At 38.5% G+C, this 27255-nt stretch overlaps 1 protein-coding gene across 2 annotated transcripts in view; it reads left to right on the top strand.

The window, feature by feature from the left end:
• pcnx4 (pecanex 4) overlaps window positions 1–25827 on the top strand; it is a 42527-nt gene extending 16700 nt beyond the window's left edge. For both annotated transcript variants that reach the window (XM_043697265.2, XM_087989717.1), the window contains exons 4-11: window positions 5136–5656; window positions 7353–7453; window positions 11877–11999; window positions 13392–13755; window positions 14840–14943; window positions 19875–20941; window positions 21070–21256; window positions 23761–25827. In XM_043697265.2, the coding sequence (XP_043553200.2) occupies window positions 5136–5656; window positions 7353–7453; window positions 11877–11999; window positions 13392–13755; window positions 14840–14943; window positions 19875–20941; window positions 21070–21256; window positions 23761–24012 (2719 nt within the window). In that variant the 3' untranslated portion in view covers window positions 24013–25827. The remainder of the gene's footprint in view (window positions 1–5135; window positions 5657–7352; window positions 7454–11876; window positions 12000–13391; window positions 13756–14839; window positions 14944–19874; window positions 20942–21069; window positions 21257–23760) is intronic.
• The last annotated feature ends 1428 nt before the right edge of the window (window positions 25828–27255 follow it).

Here is a 27255-nt window from a genome sequence, read left to right as displayed (position 1 = left end):
TAAAAAAACTTTACAAATTATGAACTAAAAAAGCAAACCAAAATCACCTCTGCTGTCTGCACTGAATTCCCACACTGCCTCTAAATTCCCCGAAACATATGCTGACTTGGGCTATGTCTCACTCCAGATGTGATCTCTCTTGCCTGATAGTGCACAACTTACTGGTGTCTAAAAGCAAATAAGCTCCTTTTTTCTTCTCACTGTGTCTACTTGTTTATCAGTCCTCCAGTTATAATCCAGCAGCCCAAAACCTGCAGTGCACTTGTTGATTAATTACAGTCCTACATGTTAACTTTGATAACTTGATAGCACAGAAATTATTTAAAAATTACATTGTCATGTAAGTGGACGTTTGTTAACGTTGCATCGGGTGTGGTCTCCTCTATATCGAGGAGACAGGATGCCTTCTTGCAGATTGCTTCAGAGAACATCTCTGGGACACCCGCACCACCAACCCCACTGCCCTGTGGCTGAATACTTCAACTCCCCCTCTCACTCCGTGAAGGACATGCAGCCTCCACCACCAAACCATTACCACCTGACATCTGGAGGAGAAATGCCTCACATTCCACTTGGGACCCTGCAACCACACGAGATAAATGTGGATTTCAACAGCTTCCTCATTTCCCCTCTCCCTCCCCCCCCCCCCCCCCCCCCCCAACATTATCCCAGTACCAAGCCTCCAAATCGGTACTGCTCTCGGACATGTCCATCACTCCCCCTCTGACCTATCACCTTCTCCCCCACCTTCATCCACCTATTGCTTTCTCAGCTCCCTTTCCCCAAACCCCATCCCCTCCTATTTATCTCTCAGCCCCAATCCAAGCCTCATTCCTGGTGAAGGGCTTATGCCCAAAACGTCAATTCTCCTGCTCCTTGGATGCTGCCTGACCTGCTGTGCTTCTCCAGCACTACACTCTCTACACTTAGAATATTGTGTCCAGTTCTGGTCTTTTTATTCCTGATGAAGGGCTTTTGCCCGAAACATTGATTTCGCTGCTCGTTGGATGCTGCCTGAACTGCTGTGCTCTTCCAGCACCACTTATCCAAAATTCTGTGGCTATCTATCTATGCCTCTCATTACCTTGTACACCTCTATCAAGTCCCCTCCCTTCTTCTCTCCAGTGTGAAAAATCCAAGCTCGCTCATCCTCTCTTCATAGACAAGCCCACCAATCCAGGCAGCATCCTGGTAAATCTCCTCTGCACCCTCTCTAAAGCATCTACATCCTTTGCATAATGGGGCGACCAGAACTGGACATAATATTCTAAGTGTAGAGAGTGTAGTGCTGGAGAAGCACAGCAGGTCAGGCAGCATCCAAGGAGCAGGAGAATTGACGTTTTGGGCATAAGCCCTTCACTTTATTCCTGATGAAGGGCTTTTGCCCGAAATGTCGATTTCGCTGCTCGTTGGATGCTGCCTGAACTGCTGTGCTCTTCCAGCACCACTGATCCAGAATCTGGTTTCCAGCATCTGCAGTCATTGTTTTTGCCACAGAACTTTCCCCAGGGCAGAAATGGCTGTCACGAGGGGTCATAATTTTAAGGTGATTGGAGGGAGGTATGGGGAGATGTTCTTTACACTCCGAATAGTGGGTGCGTGGAATTCACTGCCAGCAGTGGTGGTAGAGTCAGAGGCATTAGGGACATTTAAGTGTCTGCTAGATAAGCACATGGATGGCAGTAATTTGAGGTGTGTGTAGATTAAGTTGATCTTAGATCTTTAAGATAAATGCTTGACACAACATCGTGCGCAAAGGGCCTGTACTATGCTGTACTGGTCTCTCTCTTCTGTGTTCTATCTTCAGTCCCACCTATTCTTGATAGAGCTTAAGTATTTTTCAGTAGTTTTATATTTAAAGGTAACAGCCATTTTAAAGTAGAACATTGGATGTTCCAGTTGGTTTTTCAATCGGTGAAATCCGTTCTGTGATCAGTTTAGCACATGATTGATTTGAAACTAAACTTTATTTATCTGGCTTTTTCCATTATATCTTACTTAATAAAAATCTACATGATTTGATCTTCAATTTCGACTCTCCTAATAGCCTTATGGAGACTGAGTTCCACTACTTTTCGTGAAGTAACAAAAAATGTTTTTCAGACTAGACTGAATAGAAACATAGAAACTAGATGGAAGGGTGGGCCATTCAGCCCTTTGAGCCTGTTCCACCCTTCAGTAAGATCATGGCTGATCAGCCAACTTATTTTTTGACTTTCTCCCCATCTCCCTTATTACCTTTAGCCTAAAAACTATACCTAACGTTTTTTTTGAAAACATTTAATTTTTGCTCTTAACTGAATTCTGTGACAGAGAGGCTCACCACTCTCTAAAGAAATTTCTCTTCATGTCAGTACTAAATGGCCTACCCTCTAAACCTTTGACTGTGACCCCTGGTTCTAAACTCTGCAGTTATCCTGCATTTACACTGTTAAGTCCTGTTAGAATTTTATAGGTTTCTATGAGACTTCATCTTCATTCTTCTAAACTCCAGTAAATATAGTCCTAATTGATCATAACATCAGTAATGCCATCCTACAAACCAGTCTGGGAAACCTTTGTTGCAATACCTCCACAGCCAAAGCATTCCTCCCTCAAATAAGGAGATGAAAACTGCACACAGTACCTCAGTACTTTGGCAAAAGGACAGTGGAGCTAAATGTTATTTAAGTGGAGAAAAACTGAAGAAAGCTGCAGAACAGAGGAAATAAAAAGCTGCTGGAAAATCTTAGCAGGTGCGGCAGCATCTGTGAAGAGAAATCAAAGTTAATGTTTCTGGTCTGGTGACCCTTCCTCAGAACTAACCCCACCCCTTAACTATTTACCCTATCCATGCCCCTCATGATTTCATAAACCTCTATAAGGTCACCCCTCAGCCTCCAAAGCTCTAACGAAATAAAGCCCCAGCCTATTCAGCCTGTCCCTATACCTCAAGCTGTCCAGTCTTGGCAACATCCTTGTAAATCGTTACTGCATCCTTTCAAGTTCAGCAACATTCTAAGTGATTGCTGGACACCTTGTTGAGAATTTGTAGAATTGATAGCCACAGGTGAGGTGCTGGAAGACTGGAGGTTGCCTAACACGGTGCCAGTCTATAAGAAAAGTGTTAAGGAAAAGCCAGAGAACTATAGAGTAGTGAGCCTGATATCAGTGGTGGTAAGTTGTTGGAGAGAATCTTGGAAAGGCAAGGACTAATTAGGGATAGTCAACATGGCTTTGTGTATGGGAAATTATGTCTCTCAAATTTGATTGAGTTTTTTGGAGAAGTAACAATGAGGGCAGAGCGGTGCATGTGATCTATAAGGACTTCAGTAAGGCGTTCGGCAAGGTTCCTCCTGGTAGAAATGTTAATAAACTTAGATCACATGGAATGGAGGGAGAACTAGCTATTTAGGTATGGAATTGGCTTGAAGGTAGAAGACAGAGGGTGCTCGTGGAGGGTTGCTATTCAGACAGAAGGCCTGTTGTAACCAGTGGTGTGCCACAAGGATGTATGCTAGGTCTAATGCTTTTCATCATTTATATAAATGATTTAGAAGTGAACATAAGAGGTATGTTTAGTAAGTTTGCAGATTACACCAAAATTAGAGGCGTAGTGGACAGTAAAGAAGGTTACCTCTGAGTACAACAGGATCTTGATCAGATGGACCAAAGGGCTGAGGAGTAGCAGATGGAATTTAATTTAGATAAATGTGAGGTGCTGCATTTTGGAAAGGCAAATCAGGGCAGGACTGATGCACTTAATAGTAAGGTCCTGGGGAGTTTTGCTGAACAAATAGACCTTGGAGTACAGGTTCATATTACCTTGAAAGTGGAGTCGTGGGCAGATTGGATAGTGAAGAAGGTGTTTGTAAGTTTGCCTTTATTGGTCAGTGCATTGAGTAAATGAGTTGGGAGGTCATGTTGCAGCTGCACAGGTTGCACTTGGAATACTGCTTGCAATTCTGGTTTTCCTGCTATAGGAAGGATGTTGTGAAACTTGAAAGGGTTCAGAAAAGATTTACAAGGACGTTGCTGGGGCTGGAGGATTTGAGGTATAGGGAGAAGCTGAATAGACTGGAGCTATTTTCCCTGGAGTGTCGGAGGCTGAGGGCTGACCTTATATAGAGGTTTATAAAATCATAAGGGGCATATTCAAGATAAATAGACCAGGTCTTTTCCCCGGGCTGGGGAAGTTCAAAACTAGAGGGCATAGGTTTAGGGTGAGACTGGAAGGATTTAAAAAGGACATGCAGAAGGTAGTGCATATATGGACTGAGCTGCCAGAAGAAGTGGTAGAGACTGGTATAATTACAACATTTAATAGGCATCTAGATCGGTATATGAATAGGAAAGGTTTAGTTGGATATGGGCCAAATGCTGGCAAATGGGACGAGATTTATTTAGGATATCTGGTCGGCATGCAGGAGTTGGACCTAAGGGTCTGCTTCAATGCTGTGTATCTCTATGACTCAATATGGTGACTAGAATTGTACACCGTATTCTAAAATTGGCCTCACCGATGTCCTGTACAGCCACAACATGATATGCCAACTCCTTTACACAAATGTTTTGATCAATGAAAGCAAGCATGCCAACACATGGCTGTTGGTCAGAGGTCACATGTAGGCCAGACCAGGTAAGGATGGCAGTTTCCTTCCCTGAAGGACATTAGTAAATTAAATGGATTTTTCCTGACAATCAACAGTGGTTTCATAGTCATCATTAGACTCTTATTTCCAGATTATTATTGAATTCAAATTCCAACATCTGGTATGGCAGGTTTCAAACCCAGGTCCCCAGAACATTACCTGGGCTTCTGAATTAATAGTCTAGCAATAGAACCACTCTGCCATCATCTACTCTTATAAATTTTACTCTGACATGATTTATTAAAACTGCCTTGTTCCACATTAACAGATCCAAACTAGTCTGATTCCTGGTTCAATCAAATTTTTACTTTGTGTTCATAACATGACAGAAATTCAGCTGGTGTATGGTAATATTGTCTTTGCCTAATCGCCACTGCTTATATGCAGGTCGCACAGTTACCGAATTTGTGGCCACATCATTACATGCATAGTAGAAAATTGGAAAAAAAAATTAATGTTGACCTCACATGTTTGGGTTTACATCTACATTTTTTATTTCTGCAGGCTGTTGGCTATGTTTATTGTGTCTGTTGGAGTGGTGATTGCAACATTCTTTATTCCCAGCACACTTGGTGTTGTGCTGTTCACAACAGGAATGGGATTTATACTGAGCCTTGATCTCAGCCAAGCTGATACTTTATTCAGATTCTGCTGCAGGACAACTCATGCCTCATTGGAATATCCTAAATACTTTGGTAAACGAATTGGATGGCGTCTTGGCTGGAAGGAAGCCTTGATCTATATTAGTCTTCTAATAGTGACACTTGTTGAAGCTGGCTTATTACATTTCTTTGTAAGAAGATCAACTGCATTTAAAATAAGTCCTCAGACTGTAATAAGCTATATTCTGATAGCGACTTTGGTAATATGGAAGATTTTCCAAGAAATTCAAGGTGCATATGTCCTCTTTGGATTCTTTCGAAATCCTTTATTCCCTAAAGTTTTAAGAACTGTGAGACTTTTTGAGCAGAAACGAGCAATATTGATGAAGTTTGGCTTTATTCAAAGGATTCTCCTTAATCTCAGTAAGTTACCTGAAATGGTAATAGATTAAATTGTCTAACTTATTTATACATTGTATTTTTAATTTTTCTCTTTCGCTTAATCGATTTTTGTCTGCAAGTAGTAATTAATTTAGTACACAATTACATATTTGTATTGAGAGCCATCACAATCTTTCCATCTGAAGGTGAAATGAAAAGACAAATTATATTACAGAGTAAAACTAATGCTCAAGACCCCAATAGATACAGTGATACTACACTTTGTAATTTAGCACAGTGCTCCAGAATGGTGACATAGGATTTTCTTCAAATATTCCTTATTCAAAACTCAATGCTGTTAGAGTTTGTTTTTTGAAGAGGTGACCAAAAAAGTAGATGAAGGTTGAGCTGTAGACATTGTCTCACTGGACATTACCAAGGCCTTCAACAGGGTGACACATAGTAGACTCCATTAGTAAAGTTAGATCATGTGAAATTCCATAGAGAGCTGCCAATTGGATACCCAAAATTGTTTCATGGTAGGAGACAGAGGGTAGTGGTAGAGAGTTGTTGTTCAGGTAGGAGGCGTGTGACCAGTAGATTGGTACTGGGTCCACTGTTGTTTGTCATTTATATTAATAATTTGGATAAGAATATAGGAGGCATGGTTAGTAAGTTTGCAGATAACACCAACATTGGTGGTATAGTGGACAGTGAAGAAGATTATTTAAGAGTATAATGGGATCTTGATCAACTGGACTGAGGAATAGCAGACGGAGTTTAATGCAGATAAATGTGAGATTTTGCATTTTGGTAAGACAAACCAGAGCAGGACTTACACAATTAGTGCTAGGGCCCTGGGGAGTATTGTCGAACAGAGCTACCTAGGGGTGCAGGTACATAGTTCCTTGGAAGTGGCATCGTAGATAGACAGGATGGTGAAGAAGGTATTTGGCATACTTGCCTTCATCGGTCAGAGCATTGAGAAAAGGAGTTGAGAATTAAACTGGAAGGGCACAAAATATATTTACAAAGATGTTATCGAGACTGGAAGCTTTGAGTTATAAGAAGAAGCTGGATAGACTGGGACATTTTCCTTGGAACATTGGAAGCTGTGGGATGATCTTATAGAGGTTTATAAAATCATAAAAGGCATAGATAAGATGAATCGCCAAGGTCTTTTCCCTAGGACTCCAAAACTATATAGGTGCATAGGTTTAAGGTGAGAGGAGAAGGATTTGAAAAGGATTTGATGAGGGTCAAGGTGCCAGAAGACGTGGTCAAGGTGGTACAGTTACAACATTTAAAAGACTTTTGGGCAGGTACGTGGATAAGAAAGGTTGAGAGGGATATGGGCCAAATGAAAGGAAATGGGATCAGTTCAGTTAATGAAACCTGGTCACCATGGGCAAGTTGGGCTGAAGGGCCTGCTTCTGTGCTGTATGATTCTCTAACTGTATTAATGAATTGACTTGATCTCATTAACATAGCATTGAGAATCTGTTGGAAACATTTTTGGTAGATGGATTTTGTTTCCTATTTTCAAGTTCTGGCTGTTGACAGTTATTTGCTATATAAATGTACTGTAATGTGTGTAGAGAATTTGTCAGGATCAGAATGAACAAGAGTCTTTACTTGATCAATGTTATCCTTTTGAAATGCTAGAAGCTTAGTAGTGAACCAGTCTGTATACGTGAAATGTGAGCGAACTGTTCTAATAACAGTCTATTTGTTCTAGTCTCTCCATTTGCCATGGTAGCCTTTCTTTCTGTTGACACTTCACTGCAGGATCTCCATACGGCATCTCTTTGCATTGGATTCACACGGGCATACCGAATAGTAAGTTTGTCATACATAAATGCAATTTTTTTAACTCTTTATTTCTATAGAGGCTAATAACTTCTTTAAAAAATATTGAATTCCTGGTGATCAATTTAATCAATTTATGCAAGATTTCAAGTTTCAAGTCTTTTACTGTAACACACAAACTAAAAGCCACATTGACTAAACATTAGTTCCGTAGGCGGGTTATATTCTAAACTGCAGAAAAGATCCTCTATTGAATGTTAAAAGTGACTAAAAATTTCCATCCAGTCTGACAGCCTTTAGAGAACTATCCATATTTTAGCAACAAACATCAAGGGGAATTTTTAAAAATGTGTATTTTGGTTTTATTGTCCAGCAGAGGCAGTAAACTGGTTTCGGTCACAAAGAGGAAATTGCTCTTTAAAGCCGAGTCACTCTGCAAATTCATTTTATTCCTGGTGCCTTTAAAATGGATTTGCCATTTTTTTTCTCTCAGCTGCAAATACTGAGACTCATGCTGAGGCATGTTTACAAGGATGTTGGCAGATTCCCAGGTCTTTGCCAAGATTGTTTGAGGAAAGGTGTAAATGACTGTCGGTTGTTTCTGTGAAGGGTGTGACAGCTGAATCCAATAATGTCCAACAGGTTCCTTTGATAGCACTATTCCCAAGAATTTTGTGGCTGCTTATAGCATTTGATCTGTTTTTCTGGTTAAAATTGGTAACTCAGCACAGACAACACACTTGGGGTCTTCTAGATTGGCTAGCTTGTAACTCTCTAAAATCCTGTCTGATCCTTGCTTCCTCAATCTTAAGTAAGCTTACTCCTTCCTCTAGACTAGATGTTCTCCATCCCTTGTCACCCACCATCCCTTCTTTCAACCTACCTTCCTTTCCTTGCCTCAGTGATACATGAGTTTTAGCAAGGTGTTTGATAAGAATCCCCATGGTAGGCTCATTCAGAATGTAAGGAGGCATGGGATCTAGGGAAATCTGGGTGACTGGATAAAAGATTGGCTGGCCAATAGAAGATAGAGAGTGGTGGTAGATGGAAAGTTATCAGCCTGGAGCTTGGTGACTCATGGTGTTTCGCAGGAATCGGTTCTGTGACCTCTGCTCTTTGTGATTTTTATAAATGACATGGATGAGGAAGTGGAAGGGTAGATTAGTAAATTTGCCAATGACATGAAGGCTGGTGGAGTTGTGGATAGTGTGAAGGGCTGTTGTAAGTTGCAACAGACCATTGACAGGATGCAGAACTGGACTTATAAGTGGCAGATGGAGTGCAATCTGGAAAAGTGTGAAGTGATTCACTTTGGAAGGTCGAATTTGAATGCGCATTACAGGCTCAAAGGCAGGATTCTTGGCAGTGTGGAGGAACAGAGGGATCTTTGAGTCCATGTCCATAGATCCCTCAAAGTTGCCATCCAAGTTGATAGGGTTGTAAAGAAGGTGTATGGTGTGTTGGCTTTCAGTAGCAGGAGGATTGGGTTTAAGAGCCGCGAGGTTATGCTGCAGCTCTGTAGAGTCCTGGTTAGACTACACTTGGAGTATTGTGTTGAGTTCTGGTCACCTCATTACAGGAAAGATGTGGAAGCTTTAGACAGGGTACAGAGGAGATTTACCAGGATGCTGCCTGGACTGGAGAGCATGTCTTATGAGGAAAGGTTGAGGGAGCTAGGACTTTATTCATTGGAGCAAAGAAGGATGAGAGGTGACTTGATAGAGATGTACAAGATGATGAGGGGCATAAATAGAGTGGATAGCCAGAGACTTTTTCCCATGGTGGAAATGTCTATCACAAGAGGGCATAGTTTTAAGGTGTAAAGAATCTGCTTTGACAAAAGGTCAGTTAGACTCGAAACATCAGCTCTTTTCTCTCCTTACAGATGCTGACAGACCTGCTGAGATTTTCCAGCATTTTCTCTGATAGTTTTAAGGTGATTGGAGGAAGGTTTAGGGGAGATGTCAGAGATAGGTTCTTTACTCAGAGAGTGGTGGGTGCATTGAATGCACAGCCAGCAGTGGTAAAGACAGATACATTAGGGACATTTAAGCGACTCTTGGATAGGCGTATGGATGATAATACATGAAGGTATGTAGGTTTGTCTGCTTTTAGAGTAGGAGTAAAAGGTCAGCACAACATCAAGGCCCTGTACTGTGCTGTACTGTTCTGTGTTCTAGATTAGTAATGATCTATGTGGTGTCTTTAACCTGAAGACCACAAGAAGAGCTATGTGGCTCTGAGTGACATGTACTAAGGGCCCAGACTATGCAGTAGGATTAATGGACATGATCTTGCAGTCAGTCTTTGCTGCTGACTTTATGAAGACAACCCAATCTTGGTTGTAGGCTCCAGCAGAAACTTGTTCTTTCCACTGCAGTATGTCTGTAATGTCAAAGTTAATAGGGAGGCCTGTTGATGTGGTGCCTTAGTGGCAAAGCAATGTCTCTTTTTATGTCATAAGCACAAGGTCCTGGAGGTCTATTCAGCTCATTCTTTGTAATTTGTAACCTGACAATGTGGCTGTGCCTGTTTTAATTATAGTCCCACAGCCTTGGCTCCTTTCCACACAAACACCACACCCAAGGTGTGCACCCTCAGGGATCTACCTGGCTTGACTCCAAACCAGCTTTTCTGACACGATATCAGAAACAGCATTTTGAGGAGAGTTGTTAAGCTCCTCCCCAATGCTGTTTCTGAATATCTTTGGGACTGAGGAGCCCTGAGTGTGGGAGGGGAACAGAGTTGGGCTTGTTGTTTGATAATCCTGTTAATTTATAGGGATGTGAGCAAATGGGGTGCTGTCCGAGGCAAAAAAGTAGCTTTGCAAAGAATTTTAACTGCTGGAAAATTAGCCCAAGTTCCCAAATGACTGCTCATGGTTGACGACTCTGCCAAGATTCCTCCAGATCCCATTAAGATGCATTGCCACTTCTCCACTTGAGTATAAGTGCAGCTCTTAATAGTGGAGACCATCTTAGTGTCCACCACTATCAAAATTTAAAGATTCAGGTCAAAGCTGAGGCTTTCAGCAGTCAACATTATTAAGGGTTAAATCAGAAAATTTATGGAGACTGCAAAATCCTAAGTGTAAAAATCATGAAGTTGCTGTCCAGTTTGCACTGCTCCTCCTTGATTGTTGCTTATCTTGCTAAGAGACACTACTTTCAAACACAAAACAAGAATTTGATGGCATACCAAGTAAATGTGCAAATAATGGGAATTCTTTAATTTACTAGGCAACATGGTTGCTGAGTGGTTAGCAATGCTGCCTCACAGCACCAGGGACCCAGGTTCAATTTGAGCCTCTGGTGACTGTGTGGAGTGTGCACATTCTCATAGTGTCTGCATGGATTTCCTCCAGGCGTTCAGGTTTCCTCCTACAGTCCAAAGATGTTCAGGTTAGGTTAACTGTGGGAAATGTAGGGTTATGGCGAGGTGGGGGGTGGTGGTCTGGATATGATATTCTTTGGAGGGGCGGTGTGGGCTCAATGGACCGAATTTAAATGAAAGTAAATTGTAACTTGGCAGTACAGGACTCGGAAGAAAATACTCCTGTTGAAGCTTTAGTCTTACTCTCATTATTCCAAATCTCAAAGGGAACAACAATTTATATTGCACGGAACAATTGCTTGGTTGGTTGGCACATTGACTTCTGGTAGTGGTGTTGCCATGGAGAATGCACAGGGAACAGGTAATTGTGAAGCTTTTCTTTAAATTTGAACTAGACGTGTCAGCTCTGATTGGTCAAGGCATTGACAATTTAAACAAAGTTTTGGCCATTAACTGTTCCTTGCTACATTCTCCATGGCAACATCTTTATCAGAGTCCACTTGCCAACCAATCAGCACCTCCTGCTTATTTCTTGTGATTCTTTCTTAACGAGGGCAAGATGTAAAACTTTAACACTCTCTTCAACAATTCTGTAAGAAAATTAATAACTGTGACAGGTCAAATTGTGTAGCACTGAAATTTCCTTCTACAATTGCTATGTCTTTCTTCAGACTTTAAATATCTTATAACTGTGCAACAATTTTATTTAACTCTTTCATGCTTCTTTCTCTCGCTCTGTCACTTTTTCTTTCTGACTTTTATTTTCTGTACTTTTTATACAATGAATTAAACATTCTTCATTATATTTCGTGGTTCATATTCTGTAGCTTAGTAAATAGTCCTTCTGTACGCTTGATGGAAGAGATGCGCTATTGCTTGCCCTATTCAGAGGTCGTGGATCATCTAGAGAGGACATTATATTGTATCAGACTCTTCGTTACTACATGTTGCTACCCAACAGCCCATGAAAGGTTTGGGAGCAGCTGTAAGCGTAATTCATTCACTGCTGACTACTAAATCAAAACTCCATTTAATGATAAACCATCATTGATGTTTGTATAATACAACATGTCTTTATTTTTAATTCCTTTTGTAAAACAGTATTTGGTTGCTTTAACAGGTTTGGCAGAATACAGAAAATGCACTATTGGAAGTGGTTGTGATAGCAATTGTACGACTTTCCACAGTGCATTCAAGTTTGGTGTGGTGGAACAGTATAGGTACAGGAATCCAACTTCTGATGGTAACTGCAATTTTTATTTTGTATATTTTCCTGTTTAGTAACTTGCTTCTGAGCATATATTTTAGTTTTACCTTAAATTCAGTGGGATCACCATAAGCCATAATTAGACCGTTTAAAAAAAATTAATGGACCTCCACAGAGCAAAGAAGTGTTCAGTGCAAATATGAAAATGTTTTTAAAATATCATCTTACATCTACAATAAAATACAGAAGCTGAAAATAATGCTAATAATATTTAATTATTCACTATAAGTTAGGTTCTGGTTCTGTCTGTCCATCTCTGAATATATATTACCAAAACAAATATATTTTCGAAAGGAATCTTCATTTTCTGAAATGATGATTCTTGTACAATATATTGGGTTATTATCTTGCTTTGTTTTCCCAATTTTGGTGCAAATATTTTATTCTTTCTACTTTTTGTATTGTTGCAGATATGAGGAAGAGAATTTATTCCAGAACTTTTTGTCATACATCCAATTGATTGTCACTTAAATCAGTTTCCAAAAGACTCTATCAGGCTTTTAAAATAGTGTACAGTGAAATCTGTCACAGTATATATAAATTGTATTTGCATTTTGTTTTAAAATTCCAGTTACTATCTCAGTTATAGGCCTTTTCTTTTAGAAAATGAGGTTAATTGTTTTACCACAGAATTAGAGAGTTACTGAAATGCTGAACACTGTGGACCAGAAAAGTTGCATGTTCTGCCCCAATCTACATTCAGCCAGTGACTCTAAAGATTATATGTAATATTTAAATTGAAAAAATAATGTCCTGGGTTGTGTTTTGTTTCACTGGAAATCAATGCACAAAGCCCCTCTGTGTTGGAGAAAAACATGGATTTCCTGATTTCTCTGCAATGGCTATATGAGCCTTGATGCTTTCTGAATCTCTGATTTATTTTGTTTGTGGAAATTTTGATATTTTTGTTTATACTGATAAGTATTTAACCTAGCTATTTATGCAGTAGATGTTTTAATTTGTAGGCCACTAGTTTTAATACTTTTTATGCTGATTTCTTAATATTAAGTGTGTTCAGAAGTTAGAACCAAACTGCAGATAGTTACTGAAGTTTACTTTGACTGTACTTACCTGGGCAGAGAAATATTTTTAATACTATTCTCCTTTCAGTTGTCCAACAATCATAACTGTCTTGATTCAGTTCTCCTTTACGGTTTTTGCCTAATTTAAGTTGTTACAAAGTGTGTTAGAATTTTCTACGTTAATGATTTCAAATAAATACAAGTGGGTTTAGAAAATATACATTGCACAAACATAAATATTCATAATGAATTTAAAGTTAAAAAAATGAGAAAAATTAATTCTTTTGGTCACTGTATTTGAAAATTGAGAAGTCCTACAATTAATATTTTTAATCCTGTTTTGTAGGTTGGTATTATAAGAGATCGTTTCTTTCAAGCAACATCCAAGCTCAAATTTGCTTTGACTGTACTTGTCTCATCCTGGACAGAAAAGAAGCAACGCCGGAAGTCTTCTAGCTTTATAATTACATTAAATGTTATTCTGTTCCCTGTTGTACTGACAGTCATAGGTCTTGCTTCAGCACTTTCAGCGCCTTTACTTCCCCTGTTTACACTTCCAGTGTTTCTTGTGGGATTTCCAAGACCAAGTAAGAGCTGGCCTGGATCTGTGGGTGCTGCTGCATGCGTCTGTCCTGATTCAGTATATTATCAGCATATGATGCACAACCTGGCTAATGCATTTTCTAAAGCATTTTCTGCTGGCAGTTTGGGTAGGTGAAGAATTATTTTATGTTTGAATGTTGTTCTTGATGATCTGATGACTTAATACTCCTAAACTCAGGTTAGGTTTTGATCTATTTTTTCGAGCTGAAGTTAGTTTTGATCTACTTTTGTTTCACACTAGTATTTTGAAATGGTCACAAGTCCATGCAACCAAGATTAAAGATTAAGTTTATCATATAACTTGGTTATAAACATGAAAACCTCTATCAGACTGATATACTGTAACGTGCTGTCACTGTTACAGATGAAACATTCAATATTGTAATTGCATCAGAGAAGTTTAATGATTCTCTTCACTTCAGTTGGAAGGGAAACTTTAAAACTGAAACAATTGTATGGGGAGTGTTAGTTTATTTGTATTAACTTTTGCATCTTGAGTTTTTCCATAAATCCATTGTCCTAACATTAGGGGATGTTACTTATTAGATCTATTTTTTGTTCCATTTTTTATTTTTATTTATAAATGATTGTGACCCATATTTGGGGCTTAAAGATGCAAAGGAATCATTGTTACTGAGTGGGAGTTCTTTATGTCCGCAAACTCAGTTTATTGGTCATCAGTTCCAATTTAAATATTTTTAATGTGAATTCTAAATTATTTTTCTGCTGTTAAAGTAGGAAATATTCAGTGCCAGAAGCCAGATGTATTGGTGCTTCATGGGCTAAGGAGAAAGTGAGGACTGCAGATGCTGGAGATCAGAGCTGAAAAATGTGTTGCTGGAAAAGCGCAGCAGGTCAGGCAGCATCCAAGGAACAGGAGAATCGACATTCCGGGCATAAGCCTGAAGAAGGGCTTATGCCCGAAATGTCAATTCTCCTGCACCTTGGATGCTGCCTGACCTGCTGCGCTTTTCCAGCAACACAATTTTCAGCTCTTCATTTGCTAATCCTGGCTTTAAATTTTTACAGTAAACATGCATATACAGAATGTGTGTATACAAAATTGATTCTTTGCCTTTTATAAAAATAGTGTACAGTGAAATCTGTCACAGTATATATAAATTGTATTTGCATTTTGTTTTAAAATTCCAGTGTATTCTGTGTACTAATTACTAGACACTTTATTTCAAGGGAATCCTTCACCTGGCTCTCATTTCCTATGTCGCTTCCAGGATAGATTGATATGGGTCTTGGTTTTGGAACGTGGTTTTGGATACTGCTGTATTAGCATTAAGGTAAGGTTTCATCTCCTGACTAAAAAGCATTAACGGCTTTATTATGATCCCAGCTGACACTAATAGTCGACTGTTTCAGATCCCAGAGTGAAACAGTTTAGTAATCATGGTGGTTTGTTATTGAACATTTTCACACAAGGATGTCAATGATCTTTAATAAAGGAACACAAAACAAAAACAGAAAAAAGCAATTTCACACCAATATCCTTTACAGTCATTTACATCTAGTAAAGTACCAATCTTATTTTAACTCTTTCTTTCTTAATCAATTTTCTAATTCAGATGACCAAAACTTTCTTTCTGAGAGTTTGAAAACTTCTGCGCAAATTCTCAGAGTTTGAAGACTACTCCAACTAACCTGTCCTTCCATTGTTATGAAATTGTTCTGAACTGAACTCAGACTACTCAAGACACCTGACCATTATTTTTCTATGTGTCTTAAAACCCAGCATTATAAACACTTAATCAGTTAACAGGCATCTTGTTAAGTACTTATGTCATGTACTTTCTTGAAAATGATCTAGGTCACTATTCCAAATAAATTTTTGACCTGTTTCCAAAGATTGCCTTCACAGCAAGAATACCACAAATCTGTTTTACTTCTATTTTAAAATCCAAATTATAGAACATAGAACAGTATAGCACAGAACAGGCCCTTCAGCCCATGATGTTGTGCTGACCATTGATCCTTGTGTAAGGTAAGCCTAATGTACGAACCCTCAAATTTCTGTGACCATATGCATGTCCAGCAGTCTCTTAAATATCCCCAATGACCTCGCTTCCACAACTGTGCTGGCTACGCATTCCACGCTCCCACAACTCTCTGCGTAAAGAACCCACCTCTGACATCCCCTCTATACTTTCCGCCAAACAGCTTAAAACTATGACCCCTCGAGTTAACAATTTCTGCCCTGGGAAAAAGTCTATGGCTATCAACTCTATCTATGCCTCTCATTATCTTGTACACCTCAATTAGGTCCCCTCTCTTCCTTCTTTTTTCCAATGAGAAAGGTCCGAGCTCAGTCAACCTCTCTTCGTAAGATAAGCCCTCCATTCCAGGCAGCATCCTGGTAAACCTCCTCTGAACCCTCTCCAAAGCATCCACATCTTTCCTATAATAGGGCGACCAGAACTGGACACAGTATTCATAGTTTTATAGAGCTGCAACAAAACCTCACTGCTCTTAAATACAATCCCCCTGTTAATGAAAGCCAAAACACCATATGCTTTCTTAATAACCCTGTCCACTTGGGTGGCAATTTTAAGGGATCTATATACCTGCACACCAAGATCCTGCTGTTCCTCCACACTGCCAAGAATCCTGTCTTTAATCCTGTACTCAACTTTCAAGTTCGACCTTCCAAAATGCATCGCTTCACATTTATCCAGGTTGAACTCCATCTGCCAACTCTCAGCCCATCTCTGCATCCTGTCAATGTCACACTGCAGCCTACAACAGTCTTCTATACTGTCAACGACACCTCCAACTTTTGTGTCGTCTGCAAACTTGCTAACCCATCCTTTAATCTCCTCATCCAAGTCATTAATAAAAATTACAAAGAGTAGAGGCCCAAGAACAGAGCCCTGTGGAACACCACTCACCACTGACTTCCAGGCAGAATACTTTCCTTCAACTACCACTCACTGTCTTCTGTCGACCAGCCAATTCTGTATCTAGACAGCTAAATTTCCCTGTATCCCATTCCTCCTGACCTTCTGAATGAGCCTACCATGGGGAACCACATCAAATGCCTTGCTGAAGTCCATATACACCACATCCACCACTCGACCCTCATCAACTTGTCTAGTAACATCCTCAAAGAACTCAATAAGATTTTTGAGGCATGACCTACCCCTCACAAAGCTGTGCTGACTGCATTTAATCAAGCCATGCTCTTCCAGATGGTCATAAATCCTATCCCTCAGAATCCTTTCTAACACCTTGCAGACAACAGGCGTGAGACTGACTGGTCTGTAATTGCCGGGGATTTCCCTATTTCCTTTCTTGAAGAGTGGAATTACATTTGCCTCCCTCCAGTCCCCAGATACGACTCTGGTGGAAAGCGAGGATGCAAAGATCTTCGCAAGCAGTGAAGCAATCACATTTCTCGCTTCTCAAAGCAGCCGAGAACAAATCTGGTCTGGCCCTGGCGACTTGTCAATCTTAATGTTTGTAAAAATTTTCAGCACATCAGCTTCCTCAATCTCTATCCGTTCCAGCATGCTTACCTGCTCCTCAATGGTTTCATTCACTACAAGGTCCTTTTCTTTAGTAAAGACAGAAGCAAAAAACTCATTTAGGGCTTCCCCTACCTCTTCAGACTCTATACCCAAGTTCCCTGTGCTATCCCTGATCAGCCCTACTCTTTCTTTGATCATTCTGTTATTCCTCACATATGTGTAAAATGCCTTATGGATTCTCCCTAATCCTTCCTGCCAAGCCTTTTTCGTGCCCCCTCCTGGCTCTCCTCAGACCATTTTTGAGCTCCTTCCTCGCCTGCCTGTAATCCTGTAGAGCTGAGCAAGACCCTTGCTTCCTCCACCTTACGTAAGCTGCCTTCTTTCTTTTGATGAGAAGCTTCTCTGCTCTCGTCATCCAAGTTTCCTTTTATCTTACCCCTTGCCTGTCTCAGAGGAACACATTTGTGTATCACTCGCAACAACTGTTCCTTAAACAGTCTCCACATGTCTATAGTGCCTTTTCCATGGAACAATTGCTCCCAGTCCATGCTTCCCAACTCACATCTGATATTATGTTATAAACCTTTATCATCGGTTGGTGAGACAAAACAATTACATTATTATCTGTAGGATGTTGATTCAAACTCAGCTAAAGGGTTCAAGATCTCTAACCAGTGTAAGATCTAAAGCAAAATGTGTTTGGGCAATTTCAAATTAAAAATCTAACAAGATGATAACAGTTTAAAATTAGGGCTGAATCACAGTTGTTTGTCTTGATGAGCACAAATAATCTGAGCGCACACACACACACCAATAACAATTTGTACTTTTTGAATTAAGTTTTGCATCCTACACAATTTTACTATCAAATCCTATTTGTTGTTTGGACTGTAGAGAAAGCAGAGTTTTGAAATATCCTAAAAATGATTCTCTAGATTGTTACCTCCTATTTGTTCATGCACCAAGATCAAGCACCTCAGGTGACCCATAAGAAATCCAGTTTGTGAAACGCAATAACAATCCATTGTGCTAATGTCAAACTTAAATGAAAATGTATTTTCCTGTCCAAATAGTATAGCAATCACTACTTCAGAACAGTATTGCAGGATAAAGTCCAATCAGGTTAACGTTTGATTGAAAATATGACTTAGTAAATTAGAGGTTCAGGTTTTCAGGAATGATCTTTGGATATCTATTCCTAAAATATGAACTGTATATAAAATCTCTACCCTACCCTTAATATTTGTGATCTGTATTGTCTGGTCAAATAATAATTCACCTATTGTATTATTAAATCAAAATGTATATTTTCCCCTGTTTCATTTAAGTGTAAAATGTCATCATAACTACTTGATCCACCTGCTATGTGTTTCAAATATGATGATACCATTTCCAATATAAGCAACCTTGCATCTTCACGTGTGCTGAAGAACTGGCTATGGATTTCAACCTTCTATTTCTCACAAATGCTGAGTTCATGAACAGAAGAGGGAATGTAACTTTATTTTTGTGGAAAATAATTTTTTTCTCTCTGCATCATTTTCGGGACTACATGCTAATCAAGGGTTTTGGAGCAACGGTGGCAAACTAGGAGCAATCTGTTAGTGTATTATTCTGACACAGTGCATACTGCACAGGGAAACCATCCATATAAAGAAGTATGTTTTAATATCAGCCTATTTTTCCCTTTCTCAAAAAAAAACTATTTTACAAATAATTTAAAACTGTCTTGGGAGAAGACATACAGCATATTGTAAAGATAATGGGAAACCAATGATCTAGTGAAAATGGGAAACTTTAAAGAAAAAATAATCGATAAGAAATAGTAGTGGAGAAATTAATGTGACTGCAGCAGCAATTTTTCTGACTTAATTGTAAGCATTTGTTATATATTTACCAAATATTTATTACAACAGTTTAAAGAATCAGCTAGTGTAAGTAGAAGAATAGACCATAAGTCATCAATACCACATTGTAATAAATCAACAAAGACCATTGTTTTACTTGTAAAAAATAAATATATCAGTTTAATCTGTCTCCTTGTTTAATAGGCCATTTTTAATTGCTGTTTGTGAAAGTTTACATTTATAGTTGTGATTAATTTAAATTGACCTGCAGAAAGTGAATTTGTATGTTTGATCTTCATATGGATTTGGTTTCTTCATTTTACCACTCAGAAGGTAGGGCAGCAAATGCCTACGATCTACAAGCCATTGGTGTTTGTTGACCAGAGTTATAATTTCTTTACTTTTGATGTTTGTTTCAATTTTGTTTTAAGATGCTGGATTGATTTTTTTGCTTGGAGTGAAATTTCAGCTTTTCAGTCAATATGGGTTTTCACTTAGACTCTTAAAAGTGGTTTACTTTTGCCACCAGACATCCTGCCCATTTGAGCCCTGAAATCCACATAATTGGAGTTAGTCAATGGGTTTGTTGAAATTTGCACTATTAGTTGCAGGCTTCCCCACAGGAAAGAAAAAAAATTGAAGGATAGTCAGCTTGATCTAGTATTTTATTTCTGTCAACTACATAACTGAATGGCATTGGTAGAAGTATGGTTGTAATTTGCATCGTATTTGGTCAACCAAGAATGCTGTGAAATGGCAAATTAATTAATTTTTGACTTAAAATGATAATAGTGCACTGGAATCTGATTTCATGATTGTGTAGTACTTACATTATCTTATTGAATGTTTATATTTCAATAGACTTTTAAAACAAAATGTGTTATGAAATTACTGTTTTGCCAGGGATTAGAGCTACAAGAAACATCATGCCACACTGCTGAAGCTCGACGAGTTGATGAGGTGTTTGAGATGGCCTTTGAACAAGAGGACCAAGCAGAAACTTGCCTGATAAATCAGCATTTTGGCAACATCTTGACTCCGTGTGCTGTATTACCAGTAGAAGTTTACTCTGATGCACGGAATGTTTTAACAGGAATCATTGACACTCATGAAAATTTAAAACAGTTAAAGGAAGATTTTGCTAAAGTTTTCATTTGGGTGCTTCTACGTTATACTAATAAGTCAAAATCTTCACAAAATATTCAAGACAACCAGCCATTACAACAAAATAGAACCTGGTCAGATGAGTGTATAGTTACTTCACTACAAACAGAATCTTCTATAAGTCCCAAAGATTCATTTAGCATAAATTCAGAAACATTTAATGAATGGTCAGATGGTGATATATTTGAACTGGAATCCATTGGAAGAAAGACTAGAATAAGTTTAGTTAAAAACATGATAGATGTCCAACAAATCTCTACAAAACCTATAGTAACATCCATTCCAGGGAGCCTTGAATCACAAAGCTTATCTCCTGATATAAATGAAGAAGAATTACCAAAGAAAACACCTCCATATGGACTTCCTGCTATTGACAAGGGCGGAAAGAGATTAATGGAAAGTGGAAACCATGAAATAGCCCCACTGGTTGTTTTCAGTTGTCCTTACTCAAGTAAGCTTAAAGTGCCAGAAAATTGGAGATCAGGACCTTTCCCTTCTCTACTTCTTCAAAAATTGTTGAAATCCTTCCCAGATGAGTGGTATTCATTTGTTCTTACTCTCATGGATGTTGTCCAATCTGATGAAAAATCTTCTATTACCTTTGAAGTGAAAGGAGATAAGACTTTGAGAGAGATGTATGCCCAGGTGGTGATGTCTTGTTATGGCATAATGTTAGGAACAGACTCAACAATCCCAAGCCCTAATCAAGTCTTCAAAGTGTATTCTGGTGATATACCTTGGTCTTTTGGTTTAGATTGGCTGACTCAAAAACCAGAACTGTTTACACTTGCACTGAAGGCGTTCAGGTAATTTAAAAAATTGTTATTGTTGTAAATCTGTTGTCAATTGATAAAACTGCAATTTAATGCATGTAGCTACATGGTTGAATTACTAAATGCAGAATCTGGTCATAGTGGGTCATTTCTTTACGTAGGTATGCTTTCAAATTGATGTTTGACAAAGCCAGCCTTGGTCCAGTTGAAGACTTTGTTGAGTTGGTAAATTATTTGGAAGAATACGAGAGAGACTGGTTCATTGGTATGATGTCTCAGTCTGAGTGGCAACAGGCTATACTGCAGGAAAAGCCTTACCTCTTCTCCTTGGGATATGACCCCAGTCTGGTAAGTCCATCTAATTGCATACCAGTGTAACTTAGCAGGCAGCACTCCTGCCTCTGACTCAGATGCAACAGAGAGATTTTGTTTTTTTCCTTTGTGGGGCTGAGATTGTTGTGTGGTAACTAACATACCATTGACATTAGTGGGATAACTCAGTGGATTACCAACCAGTCAGTTCATTAAAAGCTGAGACGTGAGTGAGGGTGAGTAGGTCATACAATTACAGGTTGCATTGCTTCTGGGTCCTAAAGCCTGCCAGTCGAGTCATGATTGGCCGATCCAACAGTGAGAAGGTAAGTTTTTTTTGCCATCTCATTCAGTGAGGTTGTTTAGGGTAGCCGCTGGGGTCGAGGAATTTGGTGCAAAGGCAGGAGGATGGCTTTCGGAATTTCCTATGCCATCGTCTCTTCTTGTATTATTGCAGTAACTATACTTCAAAAGTAACTATATTGCCCACCAACTTGATCCTGGAATACTATATCATTTTGATGAGAATGGAAAGATATACTAATGCATGACATGATCAGGGTAGATCTGAGGAAACTAGCACCACATATGTGCTTGCTATACTATAAATTCTGAGACTTCAACAGAAATGGGAAATGGCAGGCTTGGAGGGAACATGGAAGCCTAGGATTCTTTCAGAAGCTCAATCTGACTGATCCCAGCTCCAGCTCAATCCTGATCAGGCTTCAAATCTCAAAATTTATTGTTAAGATTCCACACTTTCCGTTTAGAAACATAATTGGATATGCCTCTTTCCCACTATGATTGATCTTTAGCACTTCAGAGTGCATTTTGTCCCCTAAAACGTTTCCTTATTAATTAGTGAACCCTCCAGCAGATTTAAAACAAGTTTCACCAGAACTCTAGCTCCTTTCTCAAACCTTTAAAGTTGTCATTTGTTGTCATTGGCTGGCTCATTTCAATAACATATCAATATCAAATCCTACATTTCAAATGGCATTTTTGCAATATTTTCTCACCTTTGCCCTATGCTCTGCTGACTCATGTAGCATGACTCTTCTCCCATTTTAACCGATATATCTAGATTATCCTCCTAAACTAATTTTACTCATTAGCAAAATGGATTTTCAAAATCGCACTTTACCATGCTTTTGTCGCAATTCTGTTTGAAAATGCATTTTAGAACATGCGAAGATTTGTAAATGCAAGACTTGTATTTTAAAACACAATTTGACTATTTTAATTTACCTTTATCACTAAACCACAAACCTATGTTGAGCAATCTATGAAAATATTTGTTTTGAGACTATTTTGAGGATTAAATTAATATACAAAATATATAAAGTTGAGCTATATAGGTCCATTAGTACTTATGGTAGTAAATCTTAGTATTTCTTTGTAATGATTTGCTAATTTATTGGCAATATTACTACTAAATAATTCTGGTAACAAAATCATTTGATTAAAAAATATGTTGGAGTGTTTTGAGGCTGAATATCTGGTATCATTTAACTTTGTTCATTTTGTTTAATAAATCCTTTTGGTCCAGATTCTCAGGATGGTGGCTTATTTTACAAATCTGGTAGATTTGTATTTACCATCTTGTTCTTTCAAGTTCACCAGCATGGTGGCACAGTGGTTAGCTCTGCTGCCTCACAGTGCCAGGGAACCGGGTTCAATTCCAGCTTTGGGTGACTGAAGTTAGCATGTTCTTCTTGTGTCTATGTGGGATTCCCTGGTACTTGTGATTTCCTTCTAATATTCAAGTTAGGTGGATTGACTACGCTCAGTTTATTACGCTGTGTCCAGGCATATGCAGGTTAGATGGATTAGCCCTGCTAAATGGGGCTTATGGAGTTAGGGTGGGACTGCGTAGTCTTGGTGGAATGCTGTGAGGGTCAGTACAGGCTCGATGGGCCAAATGGCCTATTTCCTCACTGTGTAGTGATTCTATGACTCAATGAACATCATTTATTGGTTTGTTAATTTGTCTTTGAGTCTGTTGACCTACAACTAAACTATGTTTACATCTAAACATTTCTACAGTTAGTTTGACTATTTTGTTCTTGACCAAAAATAGTTTGCAAACATGACAATCCATTTTGAAGTACTATCATTGCTATTATATCAATAATCAAGGCAGAATTTGCAGACAGGTAGATTCAGCAATGGGATGAAGTTTTCAGTGGTGTTGCTGCAGGAAAAAGTTGATTAGATTGAGCTGTGCTTTAAAATAGTGGCAGAGACAGATAGGTATGCCTTAAATCCTCATTCAAATGCTGGCATTTCTAACAATCCAGTACAAGATGAATAAAACTTGAACCTATAAGTATTTTCATTTAGAGGAAGCAGTGCTAGACAGTCAAATTGGCATCTTAATTTTCATCACTACAACTTGGTACAAATTCTGTAACAAGTGAAAATGTCTGGTTTTGCTTAAATCATTTCTGGAACAAATTACTTGCCATAATTACTTACAATATAATTTTATTACAATTAGTTCTCGGAGGAGTTAATGTTCTTTTTCATTGTTCTTACAGAGTACATATACTGGACGTGTACTGTCATTGCAGGAAATGTTGTTGCAAGTTGGCAGATTGAATGCAGAAGCAATAAGAGGACAGTGGGCCAACTTATCATGGGAACTTCTTTATGCCACAAATGATGATGAGGAACGATATAGTATACAAGCACATCCTGTGTTACTGAGAAATTTAACAGTTCAGTCAGCAGACCCTCCCCTTGGCTATCCCATTTATTCATCCACATCAATCCATGTGCCTTTGTTCTAGAGAACTGCAAGTTCTAATTAGCATCCAACACTTATTACCATGGATGAAATGAAAGAAAAATGTTTCCTTATTTATAAATTGAGGCTTGGCCTTTTTGTAGAGATTACCACTTTGGACTAGTAAAAATTGTTACTTAGGCAGGGACCATTATGTATCAACTATGCAAAACTTGAATTTAACGCCTGGATTTTTATACATATTCCAAATGATTTTTAATTAGTGGAATTTTACTGTTCTTTGTATCCCTGAAACCAAAGTGGGGGTGTTAGTAGTGAAACATCAACTGGAAATGCTATCCTGCAACTCTTGTTGCAAAGTACATGGTTTCAATGCATTGGAAGTTTGATACCTCCATGTTTTAAAAGTAAGCCAAAACTTGGATTTAGATTAAGATTGAGAGAATTGTGAACCTATATCCAAGCATGTCCCACTAGCTTTGAAGAAGAGAATGTATGTTATACACTACTTTGTGTCATATTCAACATAAGTTGAATCGTAAAAGTATGGCAGCTTATTGAAGACAAATTTGGAATGAGGTGTATTTATAAAACTTCATTGTAAAATAACATTCAACTATATAGATGTAATTGCATGGACTACAAGAATTAGCCATAAAGATTTTCTATTCAAAGAAACAAATGTTTTGCCATGAATTACCAGTGAAGTGCTGAAAATGTTTATTCATTTTTGATTAAAGCCAATGAAGAGGCATTGGTGTTAACAGTAGGTTACCTGAGATCTTTGATTTGAATTTGAAATGATGTTAAAATATTATTTTGTCGTACTGGAATTACATCAACTCACTTTGAATATAGTATATGTATGTATTTTTCAGAAGTGCTTTATTAGTAAAAATAAGAATTATAGTTAATTTGGAGAAAATATTTTTTGTTGGTTCTGTGAATGATAAATGTTAGAAAGTCTTAACAGAGTGGTGGGCTGCTGAACAGAGAATGACAGCACTTGGTTTAATTCTGGTCACTAAGGGAAGATCGGAAGAACTGCATGGTGGCTACTAGCACAAGTCAACAAGACATTAGTAGCAACCTGCTAGTAGTCTGACTGACCAATATCAAAAAAGAAACAATGTTAAAAAAAATTGTTCAAAACATAAAAAAAGTAGAACAAGTTGTTCTTTTGCTGATCATTTGCATGAAAATCCATTTAACGATATAAATCTAAGATTGCAGAGTTCTAGAAACCTGACTTTTTGAAATGTGCACACAAACATTTTTCAATCAACCGTGCAAGAAATTGTTAAAAAGCAAGACAGGTAGATGCTGGAAAAACTGAAGTTAGCTTGGCACCATCTGTGGAAAGGTAAAGTTAACATTTTGAGTCAAATAAGACTCTGCGTCTGAGCTTCACTTCTTTGAGTTGAATATGATTTCTTTAGAGCTATAATGTGAATTCCTATTTCTCTCTATACAGATGTTTCTAGACCTGCTGAGTTTTTCCAAAAATGTATTATGCAAAAATTGTATTGAACAGAATTAAACTTCAAACTGTGCCTATTTTTAAAGTGCTGCATAGTATGAGCTGGTTAGTGTGTATAATGTTCTTTTTTTCAATATCCCTTGATGCACATCCATTTAAACATTTTAATAAAATTGTAACTCCTGTTTTCCAGGTGAATAAAAAATTTCAGTATTGGTTATTGTATATTAAATAATTCAGTTGTAGGGAAGATATGTAGAACTGTATTTCACATTTTAACTGACTTTTCCAGTTGTAGATTTGTATAAATTAAAATCTTCATTGTTTTGTAAACTTGTAAAATTAGAAATAAATAAAACTTTAATTTTATACATTTAACATATTTGGCAAATATGGTTGGAATATTAAATAGAAGCAGGAGTAGACCTTTCAGCCTGCTCTGACCATTCTACGTAGTACCTGTTCCAGCTTTAGCCCCATACAGCTTGAACCCTTTAGCCCTAAGAACTTTATCTAACTCCTTGAAAACATTCAATGTTTTGGCCTTGACTGCTTTCTGTGATCGAGAGTTCCACAGGCTCACCACTCTCTGGGTGAGACATCAGAATGGCCTCTGATTAGAGAGTCCAGAACCGTTAAGAACATTCTGTGTTAGAATTAAACAGGTTTCCATGTGCTCTCCCTCTTCTGAAGTTATGTGGGTATAGTTTGAACTGATCCATTCTCTTTTACTGTGTAGTCTTTCCATCCCACGAGTCAGTCTGGTTGTACTGCTTCTGTAGCCAAAAGATCCCTCCCTCCTCCCCAACACACACACACACACACACACAAAATCAAATAAGGAGACAAAAACTGTATATATTGCTCCAGGTATGGTGTCATTGAAGACCCTATAGATATTGTTGATCAACCTGTTTAGATATGTTAGGACACAACTTTGAAGCAGGTTACCTTTGAACCCAATACATCAACAGTCTACTATTTCAACAAGACATCCCAGTTTTGTATCAATCCTTTTGATACAAAAGCCATCATATTATTTGCCTGCTGCAACATTTACGCAGATGGTTACAAGGACATCTAGGTCTCATTGCACCTCCTTTCCTAACCTATTGCCATTCAGAATTTCTGTCCCTGTTTTTGATACAAAAATGGATAACTTCACATTTATCCATATTATACTTCATCTGCTATGCATTTGCCCATTCACTCCACTTATCCAAATCACACAAATATCTCTGTACTTTCCTCACAGTTCATCTTCCCACCCAGCTTTGTGTTGTCTGCAAACTTAGAGTTATTACATTTAGTTTCATCAACTAAAATCATATATAATAGTGAATAGCTGGGGTTCAAGCACTGATCTCTGAAGTTCCCCACTGATCCACTACCGCTCATTGACCCATTTATTCCCATTTCTTGTCTGCCAACCAGTTGTTTATCTTAGGCATTACTGTTATGTGAGATACAATTGAATGCCTTGAGAAAGTCCAGGTAAACTATATCAACGGAGGAACCTCGATTATCCGAACGAGATGGACGGGCAGTATTCTGTTTGGATAACTGATTATTCAGATGACTGATCCAATGCCTCTCCTCTGGCACTTGGAGTTTTCTGAAGTTTTCTTTTTTTCTCTGTCTGCTTGCCTTCGTCCCTCTCTCTCTCAGGTTTTGTTTCTGAGCAGACACACACTTGTGTGTAAAGGACCTGCAGCATTGCTGAAGCCTCTCCCCACCACTGCTTCATTTCAATGGGATTGACGGAGCGAGCACTTGCTAAGTCGGCTCCCTGTTCAGAAGACTAGG

The sequence above is a fragment of the Chiloscyllium plagiosum genome, unplaced genomic scaffold (assembly GCF_037043375.1).
Source record: "Chiloscyllium plagiosum isolate Xiang-an unplaced genomic scaffold, Cpla_swu_hap1 HiC_scaffold_8, whole genome shotgun sequence".
Classification (NCBI taxonomy): Eukaryota; Metazoa; Chordata; class Chondrichthyes; order Orectolobiformes; family Hemiscylliidae; genus Chiloscyllium; species Chiloscyllium plagiosum.
The sequence above is the reverse complement of the archived record's forward strand: the minus strand, read 5'-3'. Positions and strand labels throughout refer to the sequence as shown.